Source organism: Myotis davidii, unplaced genomic scaffold (assembly GCF_000327345.1).
Source record: "Myotis davidii unplaced genomic scaffold, ASM32734v1 scaffold599, whole genome shotgun sequence".
NCBI classification, from domain to species: domain Eukaryota; kingdom Metazoa; phylum Chordata; class Mammalia; order Chiroptera; family Vespertilionidae; genus Myotis; species Myotis davidii.
In genome coordinates, this window is record NW_006290772.1 from 764,831 (window position 1) to 783,174 (window position 18,344).

Sequence of the window (18,344 nt, forward strand, 5' to 3'; positions counted from 1 at the left end):
CACCTGACACTGTTCTTTATTGACAGAGGACTTTAACCCTCGCTGACGGCGGCGGGCAGGCCAGTTGGGTTCGAAAGCTGCACAGCAGTTGGGTCAGGCTGTGAGAGGGCAGAAGACAGAGCGGGTCGCTGATCCGCTGAGGGTGCTGAAGGCTGGTGCTAGGTAAGGAGCCGTGCTCCCGGCGCACGGGCCGGCCCCCCGCGGTCAGCCGGCAGCCCTTAGTTCCTTGGCGCTGGGCGGTGCGGGGGTTTCCCTCATATTTCCGTACCCCCACCCCACAAATCCCGTATCTCTAATGCCCGAGGGGGATGTGACTGCCGAGAGCCCCAGATAATGTTATGTTCTCCACAAAGTAAATCACCTGAGTTTTGGTTGTCAAGTAGAGCCCGAGGCACAGAATCTAAAGTGATGACACAGGGGAGAGCCCTGGGGCAATGCCTGGTCCCGTGGGCCGTGGGACCCTGGCCCTCCCTTGCTGTGTTTCCATCGGTGCCTCTGAAATGAGAGGCATCACGATGCACCCTGGCCTCCAAGGGCCTGCTCTTCCAGCTGTCAGATCAGATGCTAACCTCTTGCTTTGTCGGAATAGTTTGGCCTTTATTTTTGAAATCTCCTTTTCCTTATTTCCTGATATTTTACCTGGCTGATTAGCAGTAGGGGCGGTCTCTGGGACCTGGTTAGCAGTCACCTAACTGACAGGAGGACATTACCTAGGCCCGTGGTCGGCAAACTGCGGCCCGAGAGCCACATGTGGCTCTTTGGCCCCTTGAGTGTGGCTCTTCCTAAGCCTTAGGAGTACCCTAATTAAGTTAATAACAATGTACCTACCTATATAGTGTAAGTTTAAAAAATTTGGCTCTCAAAAGAAATTTCAATCGTACTGTTGATATTTGGCTCTGTTGACTGTTTTGTTTGCCATTTAGGAAAACGCATCACAGTGTCAAGGCTGAGGGTTTGTGTCAGGGGTCGGGCAGCTGTTGAAAGTGGGACTGTAGGGAATTGCCAGGAGTTGCTGCCATGCGGAAGGACGGGTCTCATTCAAAAGAAATCAAACAAAACATGTCTCAGGACTTGGCCCAGACCATAGGCTGCAGGTCCATACACTCTGGTTACACAAAGGTCACAGTTGCAAACCACTTCTCAGGCTGTGGTGGGCTAGGTTATATAATTTTTGGTAAAGGAATAAGGTTTCTGCTGGTGATTGGACCAGATGAATTCTTTGCTTAGAGATAATAGCATCTTCCCCAGGTTCCCTAGCACCAATTGTAAATAACGGTCTCTTCTTTACCTAGGCAGACTGGATAATGTTCTCTGGGAAATACAAAAGATACAAAAGTGGGGTCCCCCGTTGGGGAGAATGCTTCCAGACTCATGGAGTTTTGTTTCTGTCCTTCTGCCCGCCTCCCACCCGCACCTGCAATACACGCACTGCCTTGTATAGTATAGTCGTCAGGCTCAGATAACACTGGGTCTCAGATAGCTGGTGGAACATCACAAACTTGATCATACAAAAATGTTTGTTCTGCTCTGCATGAGGAGAAGGGTCTGGCAAATGCCCTGCTAGTTGTCAAAGGAAAGATGGCATTGGATATCTGTGTGCGATCATTAAAGCGACAGTTCAGGCAGTTTCCCTGGCCATGGCAGAAAAGGCTGAATCTGTTTTCAATGGCCCCTGGAGACATGGCCTGTCTGTTAGTCAGTCAGTGCTCCCTGCTTTCTGGATCCCTTTGGGGAGAAGTCCTATCCCAGCACATACCCCAGAATTTCATGGCTGCCTTCTCTCGCCTTCTGTTATACAGTTTTTAAAAAAATATATATTTTATTGATTTTTTACAGAGAGGAAGGGAGAGAGATAGAGAGTCAGAAACATCAATCAGCTGCCTCCTGCACATCCCCCACTGGGGATGCGCCCGCAACCCAGGTACATGCCCTTGACCGGAATCGAACCTGGGACCTTTCAGTCCGCAGGCCGACGCTCTATCCACTGAGCCAAACCGGTTTCGGCTGTTATACAGTTTTAATCCCTTTTATGCTAAGGCTTAAGGGCCTCCATGAATTTTTAGATTGAATAATAGAAGTTTCGTTGTTGAAAATATTCAGACCATAAATCTGAAAGAGCTGATTTCCATGAATATGAATTGTTTTCTAGATTTTCTTACTGATGTGGTTAAATGAGAATATTCTCTTCTCTTTCAAAGGAATTTAGAAAACCCTGCAGGGTGAGCCTCTGCTTGGATGTTCACTGCATGTCATTCTGGGATGTCACATCCCCAGGACGCCCCATTACTGCGTCACTGAGGGCTTGATTTGAGGTCTCTGCCTGATGTGGCCTCACGTGGACACTGACCAAAACTGCATTCTTCTTCAGGTCTAGCCCAGCTGGGACTCCTCCATCACACAGATTTGAGGAAGAGCTTGACCGTGGAACAGGACGCCATGAAGGTTGAGTTATTGCCTGCCCTGACCGACAACTACATGTACCTGATCATCGATGATGACACCAAGGAGGCCGCCATTGTGGACCCAGTGCAACCCCAGAAGGTGGGAGGTGTGTCCCCGGCAAACAGTTCTTCATCCTCTGATGGGTGTGATAACCTCCATGTTCTTGCACTTGGCTGAAGCTAACTAGAAATTAATCTATTTCTTTTTTTACAAACAATTTAACTAGTGCCCAGCCACTGTTATTGGGGCAAAGGGCCAATGAAAGGGGTGGGGGTGACCAGACGCTTTGCTGTGGAAAGATAAGGCCTTGTGTCTGTTAAGTCCTTGGGCAGAGAGGTGGGAGCTGTACTTGGTATTGTCTACTCTTCCTTGAGGCTTTGTGCCCTTGACCAGAGGGGCTTGGAGAGGTCATGGGGGTGTGGGGGGTGCTGAATTGCCAAGTGCATCAAGAGAGAGAAAGGCCACTGTCACCCTGCTCTACCGAAGTTAGGCCGAGTTGGCAGGGTCCGGATGGAGCCCGGCCATTCCTGGCACACCCTGAGCTCCGGTGGGCACCCCACCTTGCGGGCTGGTGAGCCAGCACTTGTAGTGTGACGGTGGCCTCTGTCCTGCTTCACATTTGGTTACAGGTTGTAGAAACGGCAAAAAAGCACGGCGTGAAGCTGACTACAGTGCTCACCACCCACCACCACTGGTAAGTGCTCCACTCCAGAGGCTGAACTTCCTCCAGGCCAGCAGAGCCGATTAGGCCTGATGGCTCCCTGCCAGGCTCACCCTGAGGGTGGGGTTGGGTGGGGTTCTCACAGGCTCTCTGGGCCCTCCCGCAGCTGGCAGTCTGAGTCGCTTGTGCCCCCACAGCTGTGACCACTGTGCAGCTGAGGGCCCGCCTCCAGTGGGATTCTGAGGAGGCTTCGGGTGTGAGCCTCTGTGCTGCTGCCCGATCCCCTTGGTCTTCAGGCCCTAGCCCCTCGGCCCTGTGATGGGGTCTGGTAACTTGGGGGTTCTGTGGGGAGATGCTTGTGCTGTGGATCCTTCTGCCATGAGACGACCTCCAGCAGTGCCTTTGAAAGCCCTTGGGCTTGTGTGATGAGATGTTGGCCTCAATGTTAGGCAAAAAACTAGACATCAGTGTTTTTAAAACCAACAGCCATATTTGGAGAGGTTGTGTGTGGCCTTTTTATTTTTATATTTAAAGGCTAAACAATGAAAAAGCACCTGTGTTTGGGTTTAGGATTAGACTTGTATGTCCAAGGTCCTTCTTTGGGATTTTTGAAACTTTTGAGGTTCTTCAAAGCTAAATAATAATAATAATAATAATAATAATATTTGGCTCTGATTCCCCACCCCCAAATAACTGCTAGAGTGCAGCTAACACCTTTGAATGAATCTGTCCTCGTGGCATTGCTATTATTTCGCCTGTAGGAGCTCTGATTCACCAGCCTCTTCTCCCAGAAATAAAATGAGGCCTTTCACTGGGAGTGGTATGCATGTGGTTTGGCCAGTTTGTTAAGTGGTGGAAATGTCTGGCTTAAGATATCTAAGTTGCTGCGTCTCTGGGACATCAGGTGCTAATTACAGACGGAGTCTACAGCCCTGTCCTTGGCCTGAGCTACTTGATGCAGCCACTCTTGCCTTTGGGAAATCTGCCTGTGCTGTGCCTGGGCCTCTCGGGCCTCCATGCGGCTGCAGGAAGCACCCCGGTTCCTCAGCTCTGCACAGTTTGCTTCTCTCTCCCGCACTGTTATCCCCACTTCAGGTGTCGCTTTTCTGGAGGATTTTCTCAGCACCTTATGTTTATGCCAGAACATAAACCCTGAACCGGGCCCCAAACTGAGCTCCAGGGTGTGGCCCCTGCCTCCTCCCACTTATCGGTGGTGGTGAGCGGGCTAAGGGGTTGGCCCTGACCAGCGTGTAACAGTCCTTTGAGGGAAGAGGGGCAAAGGGCCAGCCTCCTTTTATCCTGGCCCTGCTGTTTCTGGGCCCATCAGAAGAGTCCACAGTGGAATGTGTAGTGACCAGAAAGCCCTGGCCTTGTCCTGGGATGGCTGCTCTTCAGGTGTGTTCAGGGCCCGGCTGAGCTAGCACTGGTGTAACTGACCTGCTTTTTGAAGTGCTGTGGCAAGGGCACGGAGATGCCTGGCATGGGAATGGGGTGCCTGAGGACGTTCTTTTCAGTGGAGCCAAATGACAGACAAGAAGCCAGTTTCCTGTGTTGGAAGATGCATTTCTACTACTGAGAAGCATAACTAGGAAAATAAAAATTCTGTTTGGGCAGGGTTTATAAGCAAGCAAACCTCCTTTATGTCAGCAGCAGCCCTAGGTCTTTTCCGCTTCCAGGGACCATGCTGGCGGGAATGAGAAGCTTGTCAAGCTGGAGCCTGGATTGAAGGTGTACGGGGGCGATGACCGGATTGGGGCCCTGACTCACAAGGTCACACACCTGTCTACACTGCAGGTGAGGAGTGGACCCCAAGGAAATGGATGTCAGGCCCTAGAGCAGGGGTGGGCAAACTCTTTGACTCGAGGGCCACAATGGGTTCTTAAACCAGACCGGAGGGCCGGAACAAAAGCATGGATGGAGTGTTTGTGTGAACTAATATAAACTCAAAGTAAACATCATTACATAAAAGGGTACGGTCTTTTTTTTTCAATAGTTTTATTCATTTCAGATGGGCCGGATCCGGCCCGCGGGCCGTCGTTTTCCCACGGCTGCGGGATCCGGCCGAGGGCCATAGAGCATAGTGTGGGGTGGGGGCACGGTGGGAACACTGCCTCCTCCACCTGGCTGTCTCCTTTGTTTCCCCCAGGGTCCTAGAGGGGCCCATAAGGGCTTAGCTGTGGAGACAGCCTGACCTGTGGATGGTTGGAGGGCTCTTGGGGCTGCCCGAGCCTGGGCAGTCCCCTCTGCATCTCAGGCAAATCAGTGTGCAGATGGTGACTAGATAAGAGAAGAAGCTGCAGGGTACGGCTTGGAGCTAATGGGAAATTTAAGTATGGACGCTACATGGGATCATGTGCTCATGCTGTTGCTAAAGGTCTTGGATGTGATGATAGTGAGGTTATGCAGGAGGATGCGCTTTTCTTATAGATGCAGCTGGAGTTTAGGGGTGATTTGTCAGGATGTGTGTGACTTGAAATGCGTGAGTGTGGGGAGCACATGCCCCAGATGTCCGCATTTGGTGATGCAGGTAAAGGTCATACAGATGTTCATCTTTATTTCAGTTTTTTTGGGCGTGTGTGTGTGTGTGTGCGTATTTTTATGTGAAGGGGTGGGAGGAGGAGGGAGACAGAGAAGAAAAACAATAAAAGGCCAAACACCTAAGAAGCAAAACCATCTTTTCTGGCAGATGCCTAGTTCAGTGGCTGATTTTGAGGGAGAAAACAAAAGAAGCCCCTTTGGTTTTGCACATCAGCAAATACCAGGTTCTAGGGTGGTCCCTGCCCCTGGGGACACACTTGAGGACTGAGTCTCATGGTCACCAGCAAGATCCATGTCTCACTGTGTGGAAAGCGTGGGGCCTGAGCGAGACCCATGAGACCAGCGGGCCATGTGCTTGTGACCCTAGGAGCACTCGCCAGCGTGTGCTTTGTTTCAGGTGGGGTCTCTCCATGTCAAGTGCCTGTCGACACCGTGTCACACTTCTGGACACATCTGCTACTTTGTGAGCAAACCCGGCAGTTCCGAGCCCTCTGCGGTGTTCACAGGTGAGGGTTCAGGTTTGTGTGCTGGGGGTTGGGTGTTCTTTGCAAAGACCCTCTTGGCACAGGAGTGGAGAAGCAGAGCATTTTCTGCCTGAAACTAACAGGGCTGAGAGGAGGACCGCAGTCCTCAGGGCAGAGCCTGGGGCTCAGCTTCAAACACATGGGGGCAGGCAGGCTGGGTGGACACAGGGAAGAGTGGCGCCTGCTGGTGGGGCTGGTCTTGTGCTTCCCTCTGACCACCGTCTGGTGCCCTGGGGACCAGCTTTTCCTTGAGAGACTGCCTGGTAGAGATGCAGCCTGAGCCACCACTACCTGCAGCAGCTGCCAGGTGGGCAGGGTGGGGAGCCTCAGGCCCACCTCATGTGGGCCTAACTGATGCACTTCTGAGTGCTCACACTGCCCATCCCTCCGTGGGCTGTGAGCCGAGTAGGTTTGGCCAAGTCAGTAGCCAGCCTTGGTCAGGTCTGCTACACAAAACAACCCTGAGAGCACCGCATGGCAGCCCCGACAAGCTCAGAAGGTAGTGGCTGCAGTCTGGAGGCTGTGCCCTGAGTGAGGTTTGTGAAGCCAGTCCCAGCACTGGGCTGAGGAAATGAAAGAATGTTGATGCTGGTTGGGAAACTGGTGGAGCAGGACGACCATGTGACCACCAGGTTTAGGGTGGCATGAGCCAGTGGCCACAGACGAATGGTAATGGTTGAGAGTGCCCAGTGAAAAGCAGGCCTGTTGGCCCCATGGAGCCCTACTGCCACCCTAATATTTTAGTGAATGTAATAGTTTGTAAGCTCTGTGTCTTCCAGAAATGTAAGCTATAATCATAATATTGTAACTACAGTGAAAGTTTTTTTAAAAAAAATACAGTGTTGAATGCAATATGGGCTCCTGGACTGGATCCTGCCATGGAAAAAGGACGTTAATGGGAAATGTGCATTGAATCGGGGTGGAGTTTTTAGTTAATAACAATGTAGGGATGCAGGCTTGTAGTTTCGACAAATACACCAGGGAAATGCCAACTGAGTCAGGGGTGCATAAGAGGCCTCTGTAGCTTTTCTACAAATCCAATATTATCCACAGATCTCAGTTTTTAAAAAATATATGCAGCTGGTTTCAGTGTCTTCAGTGATGGAGGTGTGGGCTGTGAGTCAGGTTACTAGTCCCTGGACACATTGTGGCAGCCCCAGGCCTCATGGTGGGCTAAGTCTGAGTGTGGTGTGGAATGGGTAGATTGGCCCGCATGCCATGTGTGCACTGCCCTGAAGTGGTCTCAGCTGTGTGTGTGGTGAGAGCAAAGTGTCCTCACTGAGTGGTGTAGACCTGAGTTGAGAGGAGTGTGCCCGGTGCCTGGCCTGGCAAACCCTCAGGACATCACACTCCTGTTTCTGCTGGACATCAGTCTGCCCATCTGTCAGGTGGTAAGGAAGTGCCTGCCTCTCAAGGTTGTCAGGACGTGGGGGTGTGGGTGGGGCCCTGGGGACTGTGCTGTTAGAAGCTGAGTCTCGCTTTGGAAGGTGCAAACACAGACCTGAACTGTGTCCTGCACAGGTTGTCACTGTTTTCTGTGTGACAGCAGCTGGCAGGGAGTACATTGTCTTATTGGTGACTTTAATAATAAAAATGTGAAAAATCCTACGGTGTCCTCAGTGGGGACTAACGGTGTGGGAAATAGGACAGTCCAGCAGGGCCCTAGCTGGCCTGTGTGTGCGGCCAAAGAATCTACAGCATGCGAAGGTGGGCGTATTGGTGGCTCCAGGCCTCGAGCCCAGGTCTGAGTGACAAGGGCCACGCTCCCTCCCCCTAAGATGTAAGCAGAGGAGGTGACAGCCCATGGAAGAGTGTGGCTTTGGCCCTGGGATGTGGTGGGCAGGACTGGGCACTGATGGGCCCGGGAAGAGGCTTGGCAGATGCTGATGGAAGAGGAATGTTGCTTGATGTCGTGGGGTCGCAGGCTGTCCTCACCACAGGGGCCTGGAGAACAAATGCCTGTGGTTTCCACTTGGCACGGAACCGAGCCGAGATTCGGGGAGGGAAGCAGCAGTGCATAGAGACCTGGAGGCGTCTGCTGAAGGGACACTGTCTAAAGAACGGTGTCAGGCCCTAGCTGGTTTGGCTCAGTGGATAGAGCATCAGCCTGCGGACTGAAGGGTCTGGGTTCAATTCCAGTCAAGGGCACATGCCTGGGTTGTGGGCTCAATCCCCAGTAGGGGGTGTGCAGGAGGCAGCCGATCAATGATTCTCTCATCATTGATGTTTTTCTGTCTCTCTCCCTTTCCCTTCCTCACTGAAATCAATAAAAATATATTTTAAAAAAGAAAAAAACATGGAGTCAGGAAAGGATGATCTGTTGGTGGCAGGTTCAAATCTCGAGGGTTCTCACGGGCTGTGGTCCTTTGTGAGGATTCCCGATGAGATCATGGAAGGTGTCATAGGGTGGCCCTGGCTGCCTGGGAGAAGGGAAGATACAGGCCAAGCCTGGGAAGCGGCTACCGGGCCGGTGGGGACAAGTGCTGGGTGTGGGGGTCTCGGCACTACAGCTAATAGGACTGGGCAGTGAAGCGAGGAGTCAGCATGACCCTAAGGTTGGGTTTGAGCAGCTGTTGGGAGCTGGTGGTACCAGTGAGCGAGACTTGCGTGAGAAGTTTTGGGGTGGGTGGGAGCGGAGAGCTGTGGGCTGTCTTTGGGCTCTGTCGGGTATCTAGGTGGAGGACACATCGGTGCTGGGCCCCAGTCAGCTCAGGGGACAAAGTGGAGCTTAGCCCATGGACAGCAGGTGGTCAGCATTGCCCAGTGGTGGACCATCAGCCTCCCAAGGGGGTGTGTCCTACTGGTGGCCTCACCCTCCATGGCTGTCCTCTTTCAGGTGACACCTTGTTTGTGGCTGGCTGCGGGAAGTTCTTTGAAGGGACAGCGGATGAGATGTACAGAGCCCTGATCGAGGTCCTGGGCCGGCTCCCTCCGGACACAGTAGGCAGAGCCCCTGCCACGTTCCCTGGCTGGTGGTGTGAGGACAGGCCTGCTCTCCCACTCTGTCCTCTGACCTCCTGTCCTGCACCCCCTCTCGCCTCCTGTGGCTACCCCTGTGTGTGAGGAAGAGTGGGAGGGCCGGGGCATTTCTCTAGGACCGTGGGTTTTCTCTAAATGTAGTTTTTATTGTTGCTTCACATACTCACAAGAAGTGTCTGTCCTGAGGCACGCTCCCTGGTGTCACTGGCCCAGCACAAGGCCCTTGAGGCCCACCTCTGAGAGTTTGAGGGGGATTAATCAGTCTCTCCAGAGCCCCTGGGTTTGGCTTTTTCCTCAGAGAGTGTACTGTGGCCACGAATATACCATCAACAACCTCAAGTTCGCTCGCCATGTGGAGCCCAGCAACACCGCCGTTCAGGAGAAACTGGCCTGGGCCAAGGTGAGTGGGATATGCTGTGGGCACATCCTGTGTGTCAGTCGCTGTGAAGGGACTTCCTGGGACTGTGTAGGGCCTGGCTTGCTGGCACTCAAGGCATCATCTCCAGAGCGGGCAGCCAGTGCTCCTCAGGGCCAAGAACAAGTGGGGCCTTAGGCCAGTGGTCGGCAAACTGCGGCTCGCGAGCCACATGCGGCTCTTTGGCCCCTTGAGTGTGGCTCTTTCACAAAATACCAACTTCTGCGCAAGGTCCACGAAGTTTCAATCGCATTGTACATGCGCGCCCGCATGTGGTATTTTGTGGAAGAGCCACACTCAAGGGGCCAAAGAGCCGCAGTTTGCTGACCACTGTGCCCACCCATCTTTGTGCAGGAATCAGGTGGCTTGTCAGGTCCTTTCTGACTCAGTGGGTCTGGGCTGGGTCTGGGCGTCTGTGTTTCCACAGCAGCCTAAGTGCCAGATCCCCGCCCACTTCCCATGTCCTGGGCAGCAGGTAGGACTGTGTGGCAACTGTTCGCTCTGGAGGCTGTTTGACTGAAAGGCACTTATTTCAACTATGGCTCCAAACTTGCTCCTTGGCTCAGCCCCGGGGTTGGCTTGTGGTCCTGGACTTCTGGGGGATTTGGAAGCACAGCTGCAGATGTTCTGGGTAGGCAGAGGGTTCCCACCGCAGTCACCGAGGAAACGTACACACTGGGAAGGGAAGCCTTAGGTATCGGGGAGCTCCCTTTTGCTGAGTTCAGTTTTTTGTTTTGTTTTTTAATAAATAACCTGGTTTTGTTAAGCATCTTTATCAATTTGGGTGGAGGATAGGTTTATAATACCTATAAAAGTTTAAGTATTCCCTAGCTGGTTTGGCTCAGTGGATAGAACATCGGCCTGCAGACTGAAGGGTCCCGGGTTTGATTCTGGTCAAAGGCACATGCCCTGGTTGCAGGCTTGATCCCCAGTGTGGAGCATGCAGGAGGCAGCTGATCAATGATTCGCTGTCATCATTGATGTTTCTGTCTCTCTCTCTTCCTCTCTGAAAGCAATAAAAATATTTTTAAATTTAAATACTGTCTTAAACAGTTGATAAATATCTCATTTTTTTAACACTGAATATGTATGAATACTTCTCTTAATATAAAAAACTCATCCTGGCCATAGCTGGTTTGGCTCAGTGGATAGAGTGTCAGCCTGCGGACTGAAGGGTCCTGGGTTCGATTTTGGTCAAGGACACGTACCTCAGTTGTAAGCTTCTTTCTGGCTCTGTGAGGGCATGTGGGAGGCAATCAATCAGTGTGTCTGTCTCCCTTCAGTGCTTCTCTCTGTCTCTCCCTATCCCTTCCCTTCTCTCTGAAAATCAATGGAAAAAATATCCTTGGGTGAGGATTAAAAATAATAAATAAAATAAAAAACTTATCCTGTATTTATCCTATACATAATTGCTTTGTGGGTTTCTTTTCACTTAATACTGGGTCTCAGTACTCTTTCCATATCAATTCATACAGATTGAACTCATTCTTTTCATGGTTATCTGCTTTTTTAAAACTAAATTTTATTAAGGATAATTTACATACAATGAAAAGTACCCAAGTGAGCATTGTATAGTTGGATGAATTTTGACAATACATGCACCTGTGTAACCACCAACACAATCATAATACAAGACGTTTACACTACCCCCAAAAGTTCCCTTGCTCCTTCCCATTCAGTTTCCCAACTACTGGTCTGCTTTGTCACTATGGATTATTCTTTCCTAGACTTTCATATAACTCTGATGTCTCTGGCTCTTTTCCTCAACATGATGTTTTTAGGATTCATGTTTTATTTCTAAGTAGCATTTCATATGGATATGCTATCGTTTGTTTACCCACTCATCTCTGGATGGACACGTGGGTTGTTTCCAGTGTTTTAGTATTATAAATAAAGTTGCTATGAACGTTTGTGTACAAGTCTTTGTGTGAACACATTTTCTGCTTGTGGGAATATGCCTAAGAGTAAAATTGCTGGGCATATCCATGGTAAGTGTATAACTTTTCAGAAACTACCAAACTGTTTTCCATTTGGTTTTACCATTTTGCATTCCCAATAGTAATGCATAAAAGTTGCAGTCACTCCATATGCTCACAAACGCTTTGTGTTGTTATTTTAAATTTTAGCCATTCTAATAGGTGAGTTGTGGTATATCCTTGTGATTTTAAAATTTACATTACTCTGGTGTAAATTGAGTGTCTTTTCATGTGCTTATTGGTCTTTTATATATCTTTTTTTGTGAAATGTAAGTTCAGATCTTTTGTCCAGTTAAAAAATTGGGTTGTCTTCTTACTGAGTTGTAAGAATTTCTTGTATATTCTGGAAACAAGTCTTTTTCATTTATAGATCTCAAATATTTCCCCCCAGTTTGTGGCTTGCCTTTCCATTTTATTTTATATGTGTGTGTTTTGTTTTTTTATTGATTTCAGAGAGAGGAAGGGAGAAGGGGAAAGAGATAGAAACATCAATGATGAGAGAGAATCACTGATTGTCTGCCTTCTGAATGCCTCCTACTGGATGTGCCCTGACCAGGAATCAAACCATGACCTCCTGGTTATGGGTCCATGCTCAACCACTGAGCCAAACCAGCCAGGTGCCTTTCCATTTTCTTAACAGTAGCTTTTAAAGAATAAAAGTTACCCTAACTGGTTTGGCTCAGTGGATAGAGCGTCGGCCTGTGGACTGAAGGGTCCCAGGTTTGATTCTGGTCTAGGGCACATGCCCAGGTTGTGGGCTTGATCCCCAGTAGGGGGCATGCAGGAGGATTCTCTCTCTCATCATTGATGTTTCTATCTCTCTCTCTCCCTCTCCCTTTCTCTCTGAAAACAATAAAAAATATATTTAAAGAATAAAAGTTTATACTTTTGGTGAAGCTCAGTTTATCAATTTTTTTATGCTTTTTGTGTCCTATCTAAAAATCTTTGCATACCCCTCCATATATTCAGATAAATTTATATTTAAATCAGTGATCCATTTCAAGTTAATATTTGTTTATGGTGTAAGGTAAGGGTAGAAGTTCACTTTTTTGCATATTGATATTCAGTTTTCAGTACCATTTGTTGAAAAGACTGTCCTTTCCTCAGTGGATTATCTTGGTATCTTTGCTGAATAAAATGGACCCTGTAGGAATCTACTTCTGGATTCTATTCTGTTCCATTGATCAGACATATCCTTGTATCAATAATACTGTCTTAATTACTATAGCTTATGGTAAATCTGAGAATTGGGTAGTATAAGTCCTCTAACTTGATTTTTAAAAATGGGTTTTGGCCCAGCTGGTATGCTCAGTGGTTGAGCATCAACCCATTAACCAAGAGGTCCCAGGTTCAATTCCCAGTCAGGACATGTGCCCAAGTTTCAGTCTCGAGCCCCAGTATAGTAGGCAGCTGATTGATGCCTCTCTCATCAATGTTTCTTTCTTTCTTTCTTTTTTTAATATATATTTTATTGATCTCACAGAGGGAGAGAGAGAAACATTAATGATGAGAGAGAATCATCGATCAGCTGCCCCCTGCACGCCCCATGCTGGGGACTGAGCCTGCAACTTGGGCATGTGCGCTGACCGGAATCAAACCTGGGACCCTTCAGTCCACAGGCTGACACTCTATCTACTGAGCCACACCGGCCTGGCTCTCATCGATGTTTCTATCTCTATCCCTTTCCCTTCCTCTCTGAAATCAATAAAAATATTTAAAAGTTTTTGAAAAATGAGTTTTCACTCTTTTAAGCCTTTTGCATTTTTGTGTGAATTTTAGGATCATCTTTTAATTTCTACAAAAATGTCAGCTTGGTTTTTGATTGGGATTGTGTTGTAACAAAAGATTTAGAGAGAATTGATATCTTAACAATATTGAAGCTTTCCATGAACATGATACAGCTTTCCGTTTATTGAGGTCCTTTAGTTCTTCTCAACAATATTTTGTAATTTTCTGTGTTAAAGGTCTTCCCGTATTGTTAAATGTATCCCTAAGTACTTCATGTTTTTGGATTTTATTGTAAATGATTATTTGTTGATAGTCTTTAAAAATACAGCTGATTTTTGTATTTGGACCTCATATCCTTTGAATTTTGCTAAACTCACTTATTCTAGCATCTCTTCTTTAGACAATCATGTCATCAACTAATAGAGACAGTTTTATTTCTTTCTAACCTATATGCTTTTTATTGTTTTCTTGCCTTATTGCACTGGCTAAGATCTCCAGTACAGTGTTAAACAGAAGTAGTGAGAGTGGACATATTTGGCTTGTTCCTAATCTTAAGGACAAAGCATTCAGTCTTTCACCATTAAGTACAAAATTAGCTATGGTTTTTTTGTTTGTTTTTAAAAATATATTTGTATTGATTTGAGAGAGAGGAAGGGAGAGGGATATAGAGATAGAAACATTGATGAGAGAGAAACATTGATCAGCTGCCCCTTGCATGCCTCCTACTGGGGATTGAGCCCACAACCCAGGCATATGCCCTGACTATTAAACTGTGACCTCCTGGTTCATGGGCTGATGCTCAACCATTGAGCCATACTGGCTGGGCAACTGTGGGTTTTTCATAAATCCTCTTTATTAAGCTGATGAAGTTTACTTATATTCCTAGTTTTCTGAGAGTTTCTACCATGAGTTAATGTTTAAGTTTATCATATGGTTTTTCTTCATTTATTACATAGTCAAGTTTTTTTCTCTCTTTTACTCTGTCACTATGATGAAGTACATAAATTGGTTCCAAACGTAAAACCAATCTTGCTTTCTGGATATCTTAGTCATAAATAGCCTATTATTCTTTTCACTAGAGGCCCAGTGCACAAAATTCATGCACAGAGGGAGGGGTTTCTCCCTCAGCCCAGCCTGCATCCTCTCCAATCTCGGACATCCCTCTCACAATCCGGGACTGCTGGCTCCTAACCACTTGCCTGCCTCATTGCCCCTAACCACTCTGCCTGACAGCCTGATAGCCCCCTGACCACATCCCTGGCGGCCTGATTGATGCCTAACTGCTTCCCTGCCAGCATGATCATCCCCCACTGCCCTCCCCTGCCGGCCTGATCGCCTCCAACTGTCCTCCCTTGCCAGCTCGATTGCCCCCAACTACCCTCCCCTGCCAGCCTCATAGCCTCTAACTGCCCTCCCCTGCAGAGCTGAGGGGACTGGGGAACTCCAGCTGGATGAGGCGGGGCTGAGGGGACTGGGGGACTCTGGCTGGATGAGGCGCAGCACCTGCTGCCCCCGGTGGGGCTGAGGGGACTGGGTGCCGCCATCTTGTGGCTGTGGGTGCTGCTATCTTGTGAGGGCATGGCAGTCAATTAGCATATTCCCTCTTTATTAGATAGGATATGTTGCTAGAGTCTACTTTTCTGTGTTCATAAGAGATATCGGTCTGTAGTTTTATTTTCTTACGTTTTTTTCTGGTTTTAATAGGGTAATGCTGGCCTCATAAAATGCAAAAGTGTTTCCTCCTCCTAGTTTCTGAGTTTTCTATAATTGTTATTTCTTTCTTTAATGTTTGTTAGAATTCACCAATGAAGAGAGGTGGATATTGAATTCTTTTTGTAGGAAAGATTTTTTGTTCTGAATTAATTTGTGTAGGGCTATTCAATTTTAGTATCTTCTTGAGTTAGTTTTATTGGCAACTTCTCTCTTTCAAGGAATTTTTCCATTTCATTGTTTTTAAATTTGTTACAGATTTTTAATACTGTTCCTTTTTTAATACCAAGTTGATTGAGGTTTAGTTAACATGGAATAAACTGCATCAGTTTAAAGTGAAGAACTGAGTGATATTTGACAGATGTTTATACCAGTGAAATGTCTACCATGACACTTAAGACATAAAGCATTTCCATCACTCCCAGTCTTCCTCACGCCTCTTTTTTACTGCCTGCCTCCAGAGGACTGCTGATTGATTGCATGCCACTAGTCACACTCACGGCTGGCGGGCTGCCTGCCTCAGGTTTGACATGCTTGCACTAGAGGTTAGTTTGCATTTTCTAGTATTTTATATAAATGAACTATACAGTATGTACTCTTCTATCTTTTTCCCCCACTAAGTAGAATGATTTTAGGATTCATTCATGTTGCTGCATCTATCAGTCGTTCATTCCTTTTTACTGCTAAATAGTATTCCATTGTTTGGATATGCCACATTTTGTAGATCCGTTCATCTCTTGATAGACATTGTGTTGATTCTAGTAATAAAGCTGCTATGAACATTTGTGTACAAGTCTTTGTGTGATATATGTTTTAATTTCTCCTGAGTAAATTCCTATGAGTGGAAGGCTGGGTTGTATTAGGTATATGTTTGACTTGTAAAGAAACTTCCAAACTATTTTCCTAAGTGTTTGTATTATTTTACATTACTACCAGCAAAGTATGAGAGTTCCAGTTGTTCCACGTCCTCACCAACATTGATATTGTCAGTCTTCTTTAATTTTAATAATTTTAATGGGTATGTAGTGGTGTTTCACTGTGGTTTTAAGTTGCATTTACCAATTACTGGCCATTTTGTGAAGTGTTTGTTCAAATCTTCTTGCCCATTCAAAACATTGGGTTCTTATTGAGTAACTAGAGGCCCGGTGCATGAAATTTGTGCACAGGGAGTGGGGTGTCCTTCAGCCTGGCCTGCACCCTGTCGCAATCTGGGACCCTTCAGGTAGGGTCCCTAGGCCTGGCCAGCGATCAGGGTCTATCGGGGCTTTCCTTTCCCCAGCTGCTGCCATTGTTTGCCATCTGTGTGGTGCTGTCCTCCCCTCCCCCACCACCAGTTGCCTCCCTCTGCAGGCGATAGGCGTGGGGTCTGATCGCTTGGCTGGTCTGGGCCTCCCACTGTGGGGCAATCGCTGGCCGGCCCCACACACCCGCCATGTGGTCACTGGATGGTGGCCTGGACCTCCCTCTGAAGGGCGATTTTAGGGTGATGGCCGATCTTGGCTGGCCTGGTGCCAGTGCATGTCATAGTGTGGTCATCTGGATGGTCATTGTGCTGTTCAGTCATTCAGCTGATTTGCATATTACACTTTTATTACTATAGATAAGAGGGTTTTTTAAAAGTATAGATAAGAAAATTTTTAAAAAATGGATACATGTCCTTTTTCAAATATATGTTTGGTGAATAGTTTCTCTCATTCTGTGGCTTGCCTTTTATTTTCTCAATAGTGTCGTTTGAAGAGCATTTTAAATTTTGATGAAGTCCAGCATATTAATTTTCTCTTATGGTTTATACTTTTTTGTTTCCTAAGAAATCTTTGCTTTTCCCAAGATCAAAAATTTTCTCCTCTGTTTTCTTTTGGAAGTTTTATAGTTTTAGCTTTTATTTTGAGATTAGTTTGAGCCCTTCCAACCCATATCTGTTGGCTCTGTGATATACCTTCTTTCATTTCTGATGTTGGTAATTTGTGTTCTTTTTCTTCATCATTCTTATCAATTTTCTTGATTTTTTAAAAAGAACAACTTTTTCCTTAATTTTCCTTGCTTGCTTTTTCCATTGCACAGATTTCTGCTGTTATCTTTTTAAACTCCTTCCATTTACTTACTATGGATTTACTCCTTTTATAGATTCTTAATATGGAACCTGAGTTCATTGATTTTAGACTTCTCTTTTTTTCTAATAGAAGCACTTAAAGCAAAAAACTTACTTTCAGGAACTGCTTTTAACATTATCCCATATGTTTTCAAATGTTATATTTTCATTATCTTCAATTTGAAATATTTAAAAAATATCTCTTGTGAGTTCTTCTTTGACACATGGGTTATATCAAACCGTGTTAAACTTTTTTTGCCTTTTAAACATTTTATTATGAGAATTTTCACACATATAAAAACATTCATACACCTAACACCTACTCTCTTCTAACATTATCTTATTGTACGTGTTTTACCACTGTCTACCCATCCATCTTAATGTGTGAATGCCACTTATATATCATTTTACCAATCTCATTAGAGAGGACATTTAGCGTTTCCAGCGTGCTCTTGCGAACGGTGCTGCAGTGTTCACACTGCGTCCTTCCTGCGTCTGTAGGAAAATCGCTGCGCATTGACACTCACTTTAACAGATAATCTAAGGTTAGGACAGTTTGCACTCTCCCAACTATACATGTACGAACCTGTTTTAAAATTATCCTTAGAAGAGTTAACTTGTTTTCTTCCCTCAAGGGAAACAGAATAAGACTTCTTAGAAGTGAATACAGGAGCACAGGGAATATTATAAAACCTTCTAAGCTTGTTTTCAGGGACAGGGAAAGAACAGAGATTAGCAGTAAACCTTCATCTTGACCTCCTGCCCCATCCCGACTCAACACACCTCCCATGGTTGAAGGATTACTTCTTTTTTTAAAAAAACAAAACAGCTTTATTGAAGTATAATCAACCAACCACATAATTTCCACTTAGTGTGAACAGTTCGGTGGTTTTCCATATATTCAAGAGTTGTACAATCATCACCACAATGAATTTTAGAGCATTTTCATCACCTCAAAAGGAATGTCATACCTACTAGCAGTCACTATTGCCTTATCTCCTCTCTTCCCGGGCCTTGGCACCACTCACTTCTGTTTCTGTAGCATCAATGGGATTGCGCACTATGGGCTTCTCTCACTTGGCCCAATGTGCGGCATGTTCCAGCTCCAGTCCTCTTTATGGCTGCAAAATACCTCGGGGTATGGTTGGCTGTAGTTAGTGTTCCTCTTACATGGCTTTAACCCACTGTGAGCACCTCCCTGCGCAGGCACCGGGCAAAGGGACACAAAGGAAGTCAGGCAGCCTTTGCCCTGGAAGAGCTACGATAGCCCCTAGCCCCCTCC

General features: G+C 46.8%; 1 protein-coding gene across 1 annotated transcript in view; it reads left to right on the forward strand.

The window, feature by feature from the left end:
* The first annotated feature begins 18 nt into the window (after positions 1-18).
* HAGH (hydroxyacylglutathione hydrolase) overlaps positions 19-18,344 on the forward strand; it is a 20,272-nt gene continuing 1,946 nt past the window's right edge. Inside the window, exons 1-7 of the mRNA XM_006763919.2 lie at positions 19-162; positions 2,369-2,541; positions 3,072-3,136; positions 4,780-4,897; positions 6,039-6,147; positions 9,002-9,105; positions 9,443-9,544. Of these exons, the coding sequence (XP_006763982.1) occupies positions 2,437-2,541; positions 3,072-3,136; positions 4,780-4,897; positions 6,039-6,147; positions 9,002-9,105; positions 9,443-9,544 (603 nt within the window). The 5' untranslated portion in view covers positions 19-162; positions 2,369-2,436. The remainder of the gene's footprint in view (positions 163-2,368; positions 2,542-3,071; positions 3,137-4,779; positions 4,898-6,038; positions 6,148-9,001; positions 9,106-9,442; positions 9,545-18,344) is intronic.